Source organism: Pholis gunnellus, assembly GCF_910591455.1.
Source record: "Pholis gunnellus genome assembly, chromosome: 1".
Classification (NCBI taxonomy): domain Eukaryota; kingdom Metazoa; phylum Chordata; class Actinopteri; order Perciformes; family Pholidae; genus Pholis; species Pholis gunnellus.
Window position 1 is genome coordinate 27,557,275 of NC_136528.1, and position 14,564 is coordinate 27,571,838.

The window sequence follows — 14,564 nt, forward strand, 5'->3', positions numbered from 1 at the left end:
CTCTGAACCATTATAGCTACAGCTGAGAGCAGAAGGGAAAACCCGCTGTTTTATGGCAGCCTCTATTTGCTTTTTGGTCGGTAAAAATAATAGGAGGTAAAGAGCCTGCTCGTTAGCATTGCTGAAGCACGGCTGCAACTCCACAATGATTTATCAACAGAGAGATGTGAGGCTTTACAACACGAGGAGACGTGGGGGCCCCATTCACCTTTAAATCCTAACTCCTAAAGTGTCTGCTTACAGCACCATCTGTCTAATCCTGACTTCCCCTCTGTGAAGCTACACTAAAGATTTGATGAAAATGTAAACTTTCTCAGGTACCAAAGCCTGGCACTGCACGTTATATATATATATTTATTATAATCTGACATTGTTATTGTCGTGATATCCCTAACAAGGCTGAGTCTGTTGCCAAAGGGAGTTTCTTGTTGCTTGATATCTTGCACCACACCTTAGAGCCTGCTTTTGTTCTTGCTTAGCTGTTTGGCCGTGCGTACATAAATCACATTAAGATAATCACGGCATTGTCCGTTTGTATGTAAAGTTCTGCTGTATTGTCAGCATTTACTGACTTATTGTCCTTGTTGCAAACCTCAAATATATTTCCTTTTATGTGTATTGCATTGAGCATATGATGACTGATCATGATATCTTTCTTTTTCTCTTTTTGCTCACAGGGAAACAGCCAACATCCCCCTCATTGCTCTGGGTCTGAAGGAGACAAAAGACATTGATTTCTCCACTATATTCAAGGTACAGAAGCAACAATTACAGCTTCACCACACCACCCTTTGATTATAGGAAATGTGTATGAATATTTGACATTCTGAATTTACTATTTTGATGTGATGCAGGCATTTTGACTTCAGTAAAAATCCTTTAGCTCTGGTGACATTTTGGAGCAAAGAGATACAGAATAATGTGATGTTGTTAAACTGCGTTTCTATCATAATCTGCTTTATTGGCCAGGTATGATTTCACATACAAGGAATTGGTATTTATTTTAGTATGTTTCATGCTAAGATAGCTCTTTGATGTAAGCAACAACTCACTGAGCTCCAAAGAGCTTAAAGGATTGGTTCTCACCTGCATGTCTTCGTCATCAAATAACCAAAATTGCCATTTTTTTTTATATGTCAAGGAGAACATTCTCAAAGACTTTATAAACAAGGAGGAATAGCTATCCTAAATGGAAACTAGCCAATAGTAACAGGACAGAAATATGTAGATAAAGGGTTATACATACTGATAATTAACATTCATGAAATATGACCCACATTGGCAGTCAGTGTTTTCAATACTGTGTTCCTTGAAGTATTTGGGTCACATTGTCTGCGCCCTGAACTCCAGCTACTACATTATCTTTGCCATTTATTCGTTCAGGAACAATAAATCATCGGACCAAAAAACGTTTTGTCTTGTTAACCAAAGTGGGTCAGTAGTTATTGTGCTATTAGAGCTATCATGTGGCTGTGTCCCAATGCGGGGAGGCTCTCTATGTAAATGTCCTGATGATACCTTTACAGGGCCATGCATCCTGTTCTGGTTTGTGGGCAAGAATTGTGAAACTGTGCGACTTAATGAGCACGTTTATGCTGCTCTACTCATTGACCGTAATCGCACCGACCTTAGTCTTAATGACTGGCCGGCTCTGACAGAATGGCAGCGCTCACCAGCCCCACTTGGCACTGCTCAGTCAGACGGGGCTTCTGTGTGCATTTAGGAATGATGCGGCGGAGTGGCTTAGCTGTGAGAGTAGCCGGCAGGTAACCGAAAGGTCACAGGGTTAAGCACTAGAGCACTCCCCAACTACAAGCCAGGAAAATGTTGTATTGAGATGTTGAGTTGTTTTTTTATTCTGACAGGACATCATCTTGGAGCACTACAGTGAAGACGGGAACAGTTTTGAAGATGAGATTGCTGACCTGATGGACCTGCGACAGGTAGTGTACACACAGAGTCTGATCTGATTTTATATCAGATGTTAATCATTTCTAATACGTGGCTTTCTTTTTTTACTCTAGCGGCCTCCATAATATAAAAACAATTATAATAATAATGATAATAAAAGACCACTACTTTCAGTAAGAAAAAAAGTTTTGGCTGTGATTTGGGAGGACTGATCCTTTTTAAACAACAGAGCTGTGCATCTTCATTACAATAAGTTTACCATCATTGCAGACTGTATCAGATCTCTTTACTTCCGTGTTCCTAGGCCTGCAGGACGCCAAGTCGAGACGAGGCCGGGGTGGAACTGCTGGCAAAATACTCCAGCCATCTCCCTCTGATGGAAAGCCGATTCTTCTCCCCAACCCGCCAGACTGGCATGTTCTTCACCTGGTACACACCAATGATTATTAATTAACACCAACTTTTTAAGAGCAATTATCAGAATGCAGTACATGAAATTCTTCATAGGACATTGGTTTACAAAACAAATGACATCAACAGTACCTTAACTTCCAAACCCTAAACGGAAAGGCAACAGGTGAGGTTATGTGAGAAGTGATAAAACAGGGATTGAGCAAAGAATATTATGAAGAAAGCTGCGCTGCTCTTTAATCTAGCTGCCTTGAGCCCCTACACCGGGGTTTTCCAAAGCCGTAGAACTTAAAAGCCAAAAGCTCAGTCATTTTACAGCCTTAAATCCATGGATCAACTGGTATATCTCTGCCAGAAGGCGTCAGGCTGTGCTTTGTCTCATAGGAGAGATGCATAATAAAGACTGCAGCGTTTAAATTTTGGTTTTACCTTCCTGCTGCATTTTGCACCTGTTACAAGCAGATTAGAAATTCTATTTAGAAAGGGAGCGAGAAGACCGGTGGTCTACATGAGCAGACATTGTCAGACATTGCCCTAACTGTAGAATATTCTTTTTGATATTTTAAACTCAAGAATGAACGTCTGAATGAAGTACACATATTATTTATTTATTTTAGCAATTTTAGCCGCTAACCCGTAATTGACTTCATGCTAAATGCATGTCATTAATGCAGCAGAGAAAGAGAGAAGGGAGAATATTGGCTGAAAGGCTTAAACACTCACATCTTTTTAGGTGTGATGTAGCGTTTTCACAACACATTGTGGCATACAGGCTTTTATTCCTCCTGTATTTACCTGTTAAATTCCTGATTCTGAGACTGTTTTGATTCCTGCTTTACCAAAATATACAGTATAGTGACAACTTATGCCCTCTTTCCTTCAGGTACGACTCCTTCACAGGAGTGCCGGTGTGCCAACAGAACATGTCCCTGGAGAAGGCCAGCATCCTCTTCAACATGGCCGCCCTGTACTCTCAGATCGGTACCCGTAGTAACCGACAGACGATAGCCGGCCTGGAGGAGGCCATTTCTTCCTTCCAGAAAAGTGCAGGTAGGAAGAGATAGGAGTCATAAACTGGTTTAAACGGATACTACAGACACAACACTCTTTTCTTTATTTCTTAAGACCAGGCTTACCTGTGATCCCATGTGATCTCTGCTTTCAGTAGTTCAAACGAGGGAAATAATGGGAGAAACTAAGCTGAAATGCTCCCATTGTAAGAAACAAGTGATTGAAGTAAAGAGAGGAAGAACAAGAAAGACAGGAGAATGGTTACTAAACAATGAAGCCGACACTTTTAACACCTTAATTGTTTTGTTCTTTGAAACATGTAATATGTAAATCATCCTCTCCCCTTGCAGACATTTCCTAATAACCTTGCCATTAAAAAGGCACACACTATTTCCAGGAAAAGTGCACTGGTATGAACACAGCCTTATTTTCATAATGTGTGCCAGCCTCCACCCTCTGACTTCTGCTCCATGACGAAGAATGAATGCCGTTGATGCCTCTCTGGCTTCTTGTCATGTGGCTGAGCTCCAGAGGAGCACCCGTCATACAAACTGGTTTCCCAACCCTCTGAGGTTTCAGGAAGCTCGGACAAGTCTTGATAGAATTATGACTTGGCAGTATGAGGAGTGTTGAAGTATAATTACAGCTCTGAAGAGGCCATGGCTTCGGTGATGTTGCTTTGATGGCTATAATGTAGGCTTCTACTAAGTAAAACAATCATGTTGTTATGAGGAACATTTTTACCAGTGTACAGGGCCAGCAATAAACTAAGCTGGGAGGTGATAGGCAGGGATGCTATCTGTAGAAGTGCTGCTGCAGTGCCGTCTAGCCAGGGACACGGAAGAGGCTTCGAGGACGGGAGGAGCCAGCCAACAATGGCAGAACCTTAGACGAGGACTAGCGAGGCAGTGCTCTGTTATTAAGTTGTCTACATCTCTCTGCTGAGAGGTTGTTAATCTGTAAAATAAGAGGGGAGGCGTTCTCAGTTGGAATGCAGATGGTCTTGTTGCTTCCATCGAACATGAAAAACTAATTTAAGAAGGTTTGTGTCTTGGCACAACATGAAAGACGCACACAGACGTTGAGCCCACTGCCAGCACTGGATACTGTAACAGCAGCATGCCCGAGGAAAGGAAGAAGTAGATGTTCTGACTAACTGGATCACTTAATTCTCTGTGTGGAACCTTTTAAAACATCTGTATAAGACGGTGTGTCCGTAATTACGGTTAATGTACCAGCATACTGAAGTCATTATGTGGACAACTAAACCATATGCCTCTCCCAAATAAACTATTTGAGTTCATTGCCCATGAATATTCACTGTTACCCTTAACTGTACTATCAGCACAGCACTACTACTTGTAGTACCAACTACCACTTTTAGAGTAACTCGTTGAGTGTTGAGGGGCTACGTTTCATAACACAGAATGCACGAAAACAATCTGAAATTATCATTAAGATGTTGGTTGTAAATGAGATATTCTGCTGGGATTACATCAAAGGGCCTTTTGTTATTTACTAACTTCACTATGGAGATAATGAAGATAAAAGACGTGTAATTCCCTGTCCTAAAGACAAAGGGTCTTAAAATCACAAACAAAACACAAACAATTAGAAATTCTTAGTCTGCAGAGTCCCATTAATCAAATTCTAACGCTCACCGAATGATCTTTAGTTCAGATTGCCAGACAAGCTGGGAAAGTCTGGGTACAGAAAATGAAAATGAATAGTTTGGTGTCGAGCTGTGCTGACCTCTCGTTCTCCCCCAGGAATCCTGAACCACCTGAAGGAGACGTTCACCCACACTCCCAGCTACGACATGAGCCCAGCCATGCTCAGTATGTTGATCCGGATGATACTTGCTCAGGCTCAGGAGTGCCTGTTTGAGAAGACTGCGCTGCCTGGAATCCGAAACCAGTTCCATTCCCTCATGAAAATGGCCCAGGAGGCTGCAAAGGTAAAAGGCAGCTAAGACACCCACACAGTCCTCACATCATTTAGGCAGTGTATTGTTTCTTTCGCTGTGGATATACTGTAGGCAAAGTAATAATGTCACCGCAGTCTGATTCCTCACTTCTGATCAGTGCTGTTAATGTCCTCTCAGTAACTTTACCCTCCTTGTCCTGCCAGGTGTCAGAAATCTACGACCAAGTCCACCAGTCCATGATCCAGACGCCAATCAAAGACAATGTTCCGTTCTTCTGGTCCACCATGTCGCAAGTCAAAACCAACCACTACCGCTCCATGGCACACTACTTTGTAGCCTCAGCACTCCTGGACCACCAGTGTAAGAAAACCTGAGAGATGTTAATCATTTTCACACAGATTTCACGTGAAAAAAGAGAAGGTTGAACTGAAAAAAGGAGATAATGTCACCATGCATCTATTATTTGCTAGTAATTCTATATTTCACAAGCATGCAAGCTGTTATTATTTCTGATGAGAAGCACTACTGTCATAGCAGGACTCTGTTTTTGCAATGCACTGAAATTTGCATCTAGTGCACTAGATGCAAAATAGAGACAGGTGTGCTCTTCACAGACATACTGTAACACAAAGTTGTTTAATAATCCTATAGCTAGTGGCAAAGTCGCCACAAATCAAATGTTACCCTGCTTCTTTTTGACAACAACACAGGTGGAGTTTATGGCCACAAAGTTGTATCCACTCTCGTCATAAACAACATCCACAGTTTGAAACGACTAGTTCTATGGTGTTAGTCTGGCTGTTGGCTGCTGAGGTGTGAACCAATTCTGGGATTGGTGTAATGAGACTTTTGAACACCCTGGAAAACCTGATCCTTCTCTTAAAGTGCTGTATGGGCCACTGGGTTGGTCATGTCAGATGGCCGGACTGAACCACAGCCAGCCACAATGCTATTACATAACGGCTATTTAGAGACACGCACACGCATCCAAAACCCATGGACAAGTTTCCAGGAACTCAGTGGCAGGATGGGCAGAGAGGGAGAATGAGGGGAAAAGACAGATGGTTGGAGTGAGTTCAAATCGAGTGGATGTACTGTAGACTGCTGGAGGATTACAGTTATGTAGCCTCGTAATGCTGTGTATAATCAAGAGAGAGCCAGCCACTGGGTGAGAGACGAGGTGAAGGATGTTTTGTAAGGGAATACAAACCCTCCAGCATTGCTGTTACTAATTTAGTGTCATACTGCCTTAGTTCTTGATGGCTTGCCATTATTTTTGACATTGTTGCGGTCTTGTTTTTATCATTTTGCTTTCTTAGTACACCTTAACAAATGCACTTTAGGAGAGATTAAACTGAAAACAAAATGCAGCAGATTATATCTAGTTTCCAGTGAACGGTCATAGTTCTTAGCCAGTGCTATGAATGGGGCACGACTGAATGGAGGAACAACGGAGCGAAGCGGCTTTGAGTTTGGCAGCTCATTAACAGATTCCTGTGCGAATGAGGAGAATAGAGCAATTAACAAAGCAGGACAGAGTGAAGATTGCTGTAGCGAACAGATCAACTGCAAAGCAATAATGGCCATTTGTTTTCAGACGATCTTGGTGGGAGAGAACGGTTCAGTCTATTCATGTTAACATTGATTCTGTCTGTGCGTTCAGTGGGTCTCAGTGACGATGAGGACCAGCAGGAGAAGACGCTGTCACAGGTCTATGATCGCCTTCCTGAAGGACGCTCTCCTCTTGACATCCTGAAAAAGAAAGATGAACGCGAACGCATCGGTAAGAGCGAGCACGTTGGCTGAGCGCAAATGAAGACAATGGAGCACAGTACTGCCAATAGCGCCAGAACTGACTTTCCCCTGTTCATCTCTGACCCTCTTCTTTCCTCTTTATTCTCTGATTCGCTCCTTCTCTACCCTATCCACCTCTCCTCATCCACCCAATGGCCAATTCTTCACCCCCCCCCCCCTCCAGGTAAAGCACACATTCGTCGGGCCATACTGGGTCACGAGGAGGCTCTAAGGATCTATAGTTTGTGCCATCACTTGAACAAGCTGGAGGTCTTGCAGGACATTTTGAGAGCCAGTCACCAGCGCTCGCTCAACAAGTGCAGTGAAAATGAAGACGAGGAGGAGTTCACGGACTACATAGAGGCCCCAGACATCATCTGTGAGTCTTAAATGTTTTTAAATGAGAAGAATTGGAAGAATTGTGGCGTTTATTTGAGTCTCTTAGGTGACAGCTATCCTTCCTGTGGTTGACATAGAAACTAACCAGTCACCTCAGTGTCACCACAACAAACCCTCCACAAATGACGCCAGAGTCCAGCTGGACCAATGTGTTCATTTGTGAGGTTCGTCTCTCAGGAAACGGCTGGTGTATGAAAAAAAAAAAAGACTGCAGTGTTTTGTACCACACCTGCTGCAATCAGCTGTGATAAGTGACATTTCTTTCAGGTACAGGTGATGTAATGTTTACACTGCTAACTCCCTGTCCGCTGCTCTCAACATGGCACCAGTTGAAATGTGGTTGTGACAATAAACAGTGTAGACTAACCGCTGTTTTTCCCTCCCTTTTTCCCGTAGCTAAAACAGAGCACAAAGCAGAGATGGAGGTTCCCGCAACCACAAAGGTGAAAGTCACAGACTTCTTCCAGAGGCTGGTATGTGGGTTACTAATACTCTTCCACTCACATTGCTGTTTTTCTTGTACATCACGGTCTGTTTATTCATCAAGTGACATGAAATGGCTCTGGATTTGTGTTTTTAAGTGCACTTATTCTATTAACACCCAGAGTGTATTTTTTTTCTTGTCAAATCTGAATACAACCAACCAAGGGTGAGTCTCCTGGAGGCTTTGGCACATTTGAGCAGGAGACAATCCAAAGTCTGATCTTGTTTCCAAAGCCTCCTGGACATTCATCCATAGCAACAAATGCACAACTAACACTAACCATGGAGAGAGGGGCTCGGACCCTTGCTTTATTGTCATGGTGGTGGAAGGGAGAGGGGCACTGGCATCCTCTGTCAATATAACTGCAACCTTCTGTTTGTGTCCTCTGAAAGAGGCATTCAACTGAGAGTCCTTTTGTTTTTTTCAACTAGTTTACTATTACTAAAAAAAAACAACTTAAATTTCCAGACAAGAAAACAACGTGGATGCAAATGATTGGTAAGGAGGTCAATGGTCAGAGCTGACGCTCCCAGACAACAGAAGGAGTCTCTGTGAATAAGTACCTCTGCGGTTCCTGTTGTAACATCCAAACTAGTGAAGAACTAGGTTGGATTTTACAACAGTCTTTGCAACAAGACTCAAATCCTTTTGGAGCCACAGAGAAAACGAGATTGAAAAGTTAAATCCAGCACAATCTCACCGTACAATCACCACGGCGATAGCATTAAGGGAGCGCGCGGAGAGGCATCATCTTGCTGTTACATAGGATTTATTGTGGAGGAGAGATTTTCCCATTAGATAAGAAGTGTATTAATAGGAGATAGCTACTAAAAATTAGGACTTGTTTGCCTTCAATTAAAAGTAGGACATATTTGTGTTCAATTATAACTAATGTTGAAATGATCAATGGGAAAGAAGTAACTGACAGTTTTAAATGATTCATTATTTAAGTCATTTTATAAATATGATTGCTTTCACAGTACGGTTGATTTATCACTTGTGCATCCCTTTCCTTAGAGAACAAAAAAACCTCCACAAAGATTGAATGCTAGGGGGATTCATATGTGTCTGTGATATGTCAATGATAAGTAACAACACTGTTTTTGATGCATTGCATCAAACACTGCAGTGACCTATAATACAGTAGAAACCAGAAAAATATATATTGTATTTGGCCAACAGGGAAAACATGAGAAAATAGCTCAGTCGGGTGGACAAAAGTAAATATTACCATTTTGAAACCCGGTCTCTAAATTAAAAGCCTAATGTAATAGAAAGCATGATTTTACGCTGTAATGGCCGTGGGATCAAAAATGATGGTTTTAATACGTTTCAATGAGGACATCTTTATAATAACCTATTAAATAGAATGAATCGATAATTACAGCCATAGTTTCGTCATGCAGCTATACCTGTACAGTATGGAAGATACGACTAAATAGACAGAAGTAACATGTTCAGTGTGTTGAGAATCTTTTTTTCATATGCATCTCTTTGTTGAAGAGAACACCGTGAGGATTGCATGCCCTTTGCAAAAGGAAATGTGAAAAAAAAGGGACCGATGTGCGAGAGATTGATCGTTTAAATATAGACAAAGGTGGCAAAGGCTGAAAAGCCTGTGTGGCGTGAATGGCCTACACAGTTTCCTTTAGAGTGGCCGCTTTACGGAATTGACCTGATGCGACGGATCGTGTTTTCTGAGTTCGCATAACATCCAATCAGACATGTTCATGAGCCAGCTATGACTTTTGGGTCATCCTACGTCAAAGCCTCTTGCTTTGTGCTTCCTGTGTTGACTGTTAAATACCGAGTCACTGTCCCAGTCTAAAGATGTTTAACTAGCCCATCGTAGTCTCTCATTGCATTAGTTTAGACATCGGTGACAAACAACTGTTTATTATTTCTAGGGCTGGTTAACATTTTCGATAGAACTAGTAGAGTATATGCCTTTTCCTGCTGCAGTAACCAGGGTAACCACAGTAAACAATGCTGCTGTATGTGCAGCCTATTTGGGAGAAACATGTCATGACCAGATATAAAACGGTACGACAGGTTCATTTATTTATTCAAAAAGTAAAGAAAGAAAGTAAACATACTATCATAATGTATTATTATAATCATTCTAGTTATTATTATTCACCATATTGACTCCAGCATCCCCACACTGTCTCCATTCAGGGCCCTCTGTCAGTCTTCTCAGCCAAGCAGCGGTGGACAGCCCCACGGACAATAAAACTTCTCCCAGAAGACAAAGATCTGGGCTTCACCCTGAAAGGAGAATCACCTGTCCAGGTGGTTTCGTTGGACCCCCTCTGCCCAGCTGCTGTAAGTTATTTTTTGGATGAAAACAGGAAGATCGATCTGCTATTTTGCAGCCAGCATTTGGTTTCTATTAACGTCAGTATGGAATAAAGATAGGCCTGCACACAAACTATGTTCTTTTAAGCACAGAAGATATTTCAGGGGGCATGTGTAGTACCTGAAGTGCTGCCAAGTTACATTTTAACAAAAGCCGTGGTTGCTCAATATTAACTCCCTGCAACAGGATTAACTAGCGGGGAGTGACTTTGTTTGAGGGGGAACTAACCGCTTGAAATGTCATGCTTGCTCATATACAATGTCCTTGTATATGAGAGTGTTATTTGCTCAGAGAACCTTGGATTAGATAACGTAATTCTCTAAACCTAACCAGGATTCAGCTTTAAAGAGTGTTTAGAGGTGCTCCCTCCACCCCTACAGTCACTCTGGCTACTAATTTAATTAAGATTCAGAGAGTATTTACTCTCTGCAATCCTTTTCAGTCCGACAGCTCATTGAGAGGTGCTGACAAAGAGCAGAGAATTATTAGGTCCTGCGGGCTATGCAGAGAATCAGATTAGTAGTATTACATAAGTCTAACTAGGCCAAACTTTTTATAACTTTTTAATACTGCATTTACTAGGATTTATTCTGGAACTGGCTGATTCTCCGGATCTGCCTCTGGTGAACACAGATCAAGTTATCAGACAGAAATAGCTGAGCTCATGTAGATAAGACTTCCCACAGCTATGAAATACTGTGCTCTGGTAAACACACACACACACACACACACACACACACACACACACACACACACACACACACACACACACACACACACACACACACACACACACACACGTGTGTTTGTCCTGCTGTAAAAAAACATTGCTAGCAACTAAACCTCAGTGTTTTCTCTACTGATCCCGACTGCCACCAGGGTGTTGAAGGAAAGTAGGTGAACCTGACTTGGTCGCCATTCAAGTAAACCCTGTTAATATTTACTGTCAGCTGCAGCTTTAGGACATTTCACTGGCCCTCCTCTCTGACTCCTGCTCTTCCTCTCTGACTCCTGCTCTTCTTCATATCTTTCCAGGCTGACGGTCTGAAAGAGGGGGACTACATTGTTGCTGTGGGCGACACAGATTGCAAATGGATGAGCGTGAGCGATGTGATGCGGCTGCTGAAGGATGTGAACGAGGAGGGGATTGACATCCAGGTGGTCAGCATAATGGACAGCAATCCTCAAATGGTATGCCATGCCCTTTTTCTCTCCTGTCGACCGGACGGCAAAATTGGTCTTTGTATCAGCTCAGCACAGTTAGCATTTCTGATGTCTCCTTAGTGTTTCTGGCCGAGGTAAATTACCTGTAAAATTTCACATGAGAAAATCTTTGGGTATGATGTAGTGCCTAAAACATATATTTGGATTGTGTAGGAAATAGTTCATGAGCCAGTAGCCTAATTATCAGGATAAACAGCATAACTAATACTAGACATGCATAGGGTGAAAAGAAAAAAGCAGTGTCTGTCAAAAGGCCATCCCATTGTTGTTAGAAAGTGACCGTTTGTGATTCTGGGTATTTATTGACATCTGTGGTAAAAGATAACCTATTAACCCCATATATTGATCGAGGCTGTACAGGGTCCTGACAGGGTCCTGGGTAACTCTTTGATTAAACAAACAATGACTCATTATTTCAATGTCTCTGTCCAGCCAACCAAGAGTGCCACCTTCTGCGGAAACCTGCCTAAGACCTACTCCATGATTTGTCTGGCCTATGATGATGACGACAAGAAGTCCCGCAAAGTAACAAAGAAGTCATCCTTCCTCAACTTTGGTCTGAAGAACCGGCTTAAGAGCGCCAGCACCCTCAGCCTTCCCACGTCAGCTGACCACTCCGGTGCCCTTCCCTGGAATAAGCCTTGTCCCTCGTTCCCCAGCTCCAGCTCCTACAACCACGACAGTGCCCTCTACTGAGCTGGCTGCAGACTTTCTACCGTCTGCAAGCATCGTGCAGTATGCGTATTAGGCCAAGTATGGCTATATATATATATATAGTGCTGTGTTGTACCCATACTGTAGCTGCTATGATACTGTACCAGTTCCCTTTGGTGTTTCCACTGGAATACTGAGCAGTAGTCTATGTAGCTTGTATGTCACCAGTGTACAATAACATTTCTGCCTGCTACCTTGGAAATTGGCTGTGCCAAATACTGTCTATAGGTGCCATTGTTGGTACATGGGCGCCTTCCTAGCACAGTATCTGAAGTAATCTGCGCTGCACACCAAACATAATGGGAAATCATTCTGTACCACGCCAGTATGCGTACAGCACAGTACAACTGCACTGTGGGAAAAGCACGGCAGTTATCATTCCAGTCTCTCTATATATATATATATGCACACGCACACGCACACGCACACGCACACGCACACGCACACACACACACACACACACACACACAGCACTGAGACAGGCCTCTAAGTTAAACTGTCATCTCAGTAGGTTTTCTTGAAGAAACGTGCCGGACGAATTGAGGGACTCAAAAACAAAGTTGTGCAAACACACCCAGCGTCGGTTTCAACTTGACGGCAAGGGGGTAATTTTATTGTGGCTTAAGCTGTCCCTTGTTAGTTCCATTGTGTACTGACGTAGCTGTGCACTGTGCAGTTATATTCTCTGTGCATCCTCAATACAGGTCGTGTTTCATACGGTACATGTGTAGGATTAGGTCATTGCCACGATATTTGTTGTTTTGGGGTTTGAAATACATACATTTTCGAAATAGATATGTAGATATTTGAACCTTGAAATGTTAAAACGGTGACTGAGGGCAAAAACAAATTGTGCTGTGCAGTTGTTTTTGTCTGGGGAGAGTTGATGAATGAAAGTTCCATAAGCTGCTAAAGAAACAAAATCACATGCATACCTTGTATTATTTTCAGTTTTGCATTTTCGAGACAGCCTTTGAGGATTATTGTTTCTGCTGACTGCCATGCCTGGGACGCAACCTAAATGGAATCATTGGTACTTTAGGTTTGCTTGATGTACCAGTTATGCCACAGACCAAAATGCCTCCACATCCGTGATGTGCCAGAATGCGCCATTTGCCATTCTGACTCATCTTACCCAGTTCTGGCCCTCTTCGATCAGTGCTGCTGCCGCCTGGCAGTTTGTCCATTTGTAAGAAGAGCGTGAGCTGCGTGTCTCTGTGTTAATGTGAATCTTGATGTAGTTAAAAGGTTAATTTGCCTCCAGAAGGGAAGAATGTGGGCAGGCCGATGACATTCCTGCATCGTACTTTGAAAGCCGGTCACCCAACAGTGACTTTGATCAAAGCCCATATTCAGGTTTCTGCTATTTGCCTCTACCTGTCATAAACATAGTCATATCCCACATTTTACTGACACTTTGCAGTGTTGGACTATCTCTTTATCTACAAAGTAGATTCTTATACACATTTGATAATCAAATTATTTATGTAATACAAAAATACACACAAAAAATATTTTATATATATATATATATATATATATATATATATATATATATACCTGTATTTGTAGGTTTCAGAATTAGTTTGTGAATGGTCAAGTTGTGAATTTTTGCACGTTGGATTTCTTGGTTGGTTTCTTGGAGGAATGTATTTTACTAGCCTTGCTTAATCCTTTGGTGAACTATATATATACTGGTACAATTTGTCAATGGAAAGCTATTTTAAAATGTAAATGTTTTTAAACAGTAATACTGAGAAGATGTAGATCTTAACTGTCTCTGTTTACCTAATGTGGTGTCTTAAGTGCCATTTATGCTCATACTCATGAAGGAAAATGTCACAATAAGTGTGTAACAAAGAAGTGCAGTAATTAATTGATATAAGTGCTTACAGAGGATTTCACGTGCATAGGGATCCTAAACGCCTTGGTCTATGCAGAGGGTGATGGTACCTGTTCTCCTGAAGGTCTCAGGTTGCCTTCGCTTCTCTCCCTGAACTTTGTACTGCATAGCAACTGTGGTGTGAATGCCTTGTCTGTAAGTCTTTGTGTCATATGTATAAACTGAAATCTCAATAAAAGAAGGGGACAAAACTAATTTTCCTGGATTTTCTTTTTTCTTTTTAAAAAAAATATATACAGTACATATATTTGTGGTTCTGTGTATCTCAGTGATTGAAGCTACCAAGCAGGTTGGGAATGACTGGAATGAAGTTTGAACACAGCCCTCAGTGAGCCAACACACACTAAGTCAACACTCATGGGTTTGTGACCGATGGGAGTCTGGCCTGGGGTCACATGACATCCTAATCTGCCTTCATGGAAACAGA

At 42.1% G+C, this 14,564-nt stretch overlaps 1 protein-coding gene across 2 annotated transcripts in view; it reads left to right on the forward strand.

Moving 5' to 3' along the window:
• Window positions 1–14,318, forward strand: part of rhpn2 (rhophilin, Rho GTPase binding protein 2) — a 28,521-nt gene extending 14,203 nt beyond the window's left edge. The window contains exons 4-15 of one of the 2 annotated variants that reach the window (XM_079161430.1): window positions 678–753; window positions 1,866–1,943; window positions 2,216–2,340; window positions 3,206–3,372; window positions 5,103–5,290; window positions 5,464–5,620; window positions 6,924–7,043; window positions 7,239–7,433; window positions 7,850–7,926; window positions 10,116–10,262; window positions 11,332–11,487; window positions 11,953–14,318. In XM_079161430.1, coding sequence (XP_079017556.1) covers window positions 678–753; window positions 1,866–1,943; window positions 2,216–2,340; window positions 3,206–3,372; window positions 5,103–5,290; window positions 5,464–5,620; window positions 6,924–7,043; window positions 7,239–7,433; window positions 7,850–7,926; window positions 10,116–10,262; window positions 11,332–11,487; window positions 11,953–12,216 — 1,750 coding nt within the window. In that variant the 3' untranslated portion in view covers window positions 12,217–14,318. The remainder of the gene's footprint in view (window positions 1–677; window positions 754–1,865; window positions 1,944–2,215; window positions 2,341–3,205; window positions 3,373–5,102; window positions 5,291–5,463; window positions 5,621–6,923; window positions 7,044–7,238; window positions 7,434–7,849; window positions 7,927–10,115; window positions 10,263–11,331; window positions 11,488–11,952) is intronic. The other variant, XM_079161431.1, reaches the window with a different exon arrangement.
• Window positions 14,319–14,564: the final 246 nt, after the last annotated feature.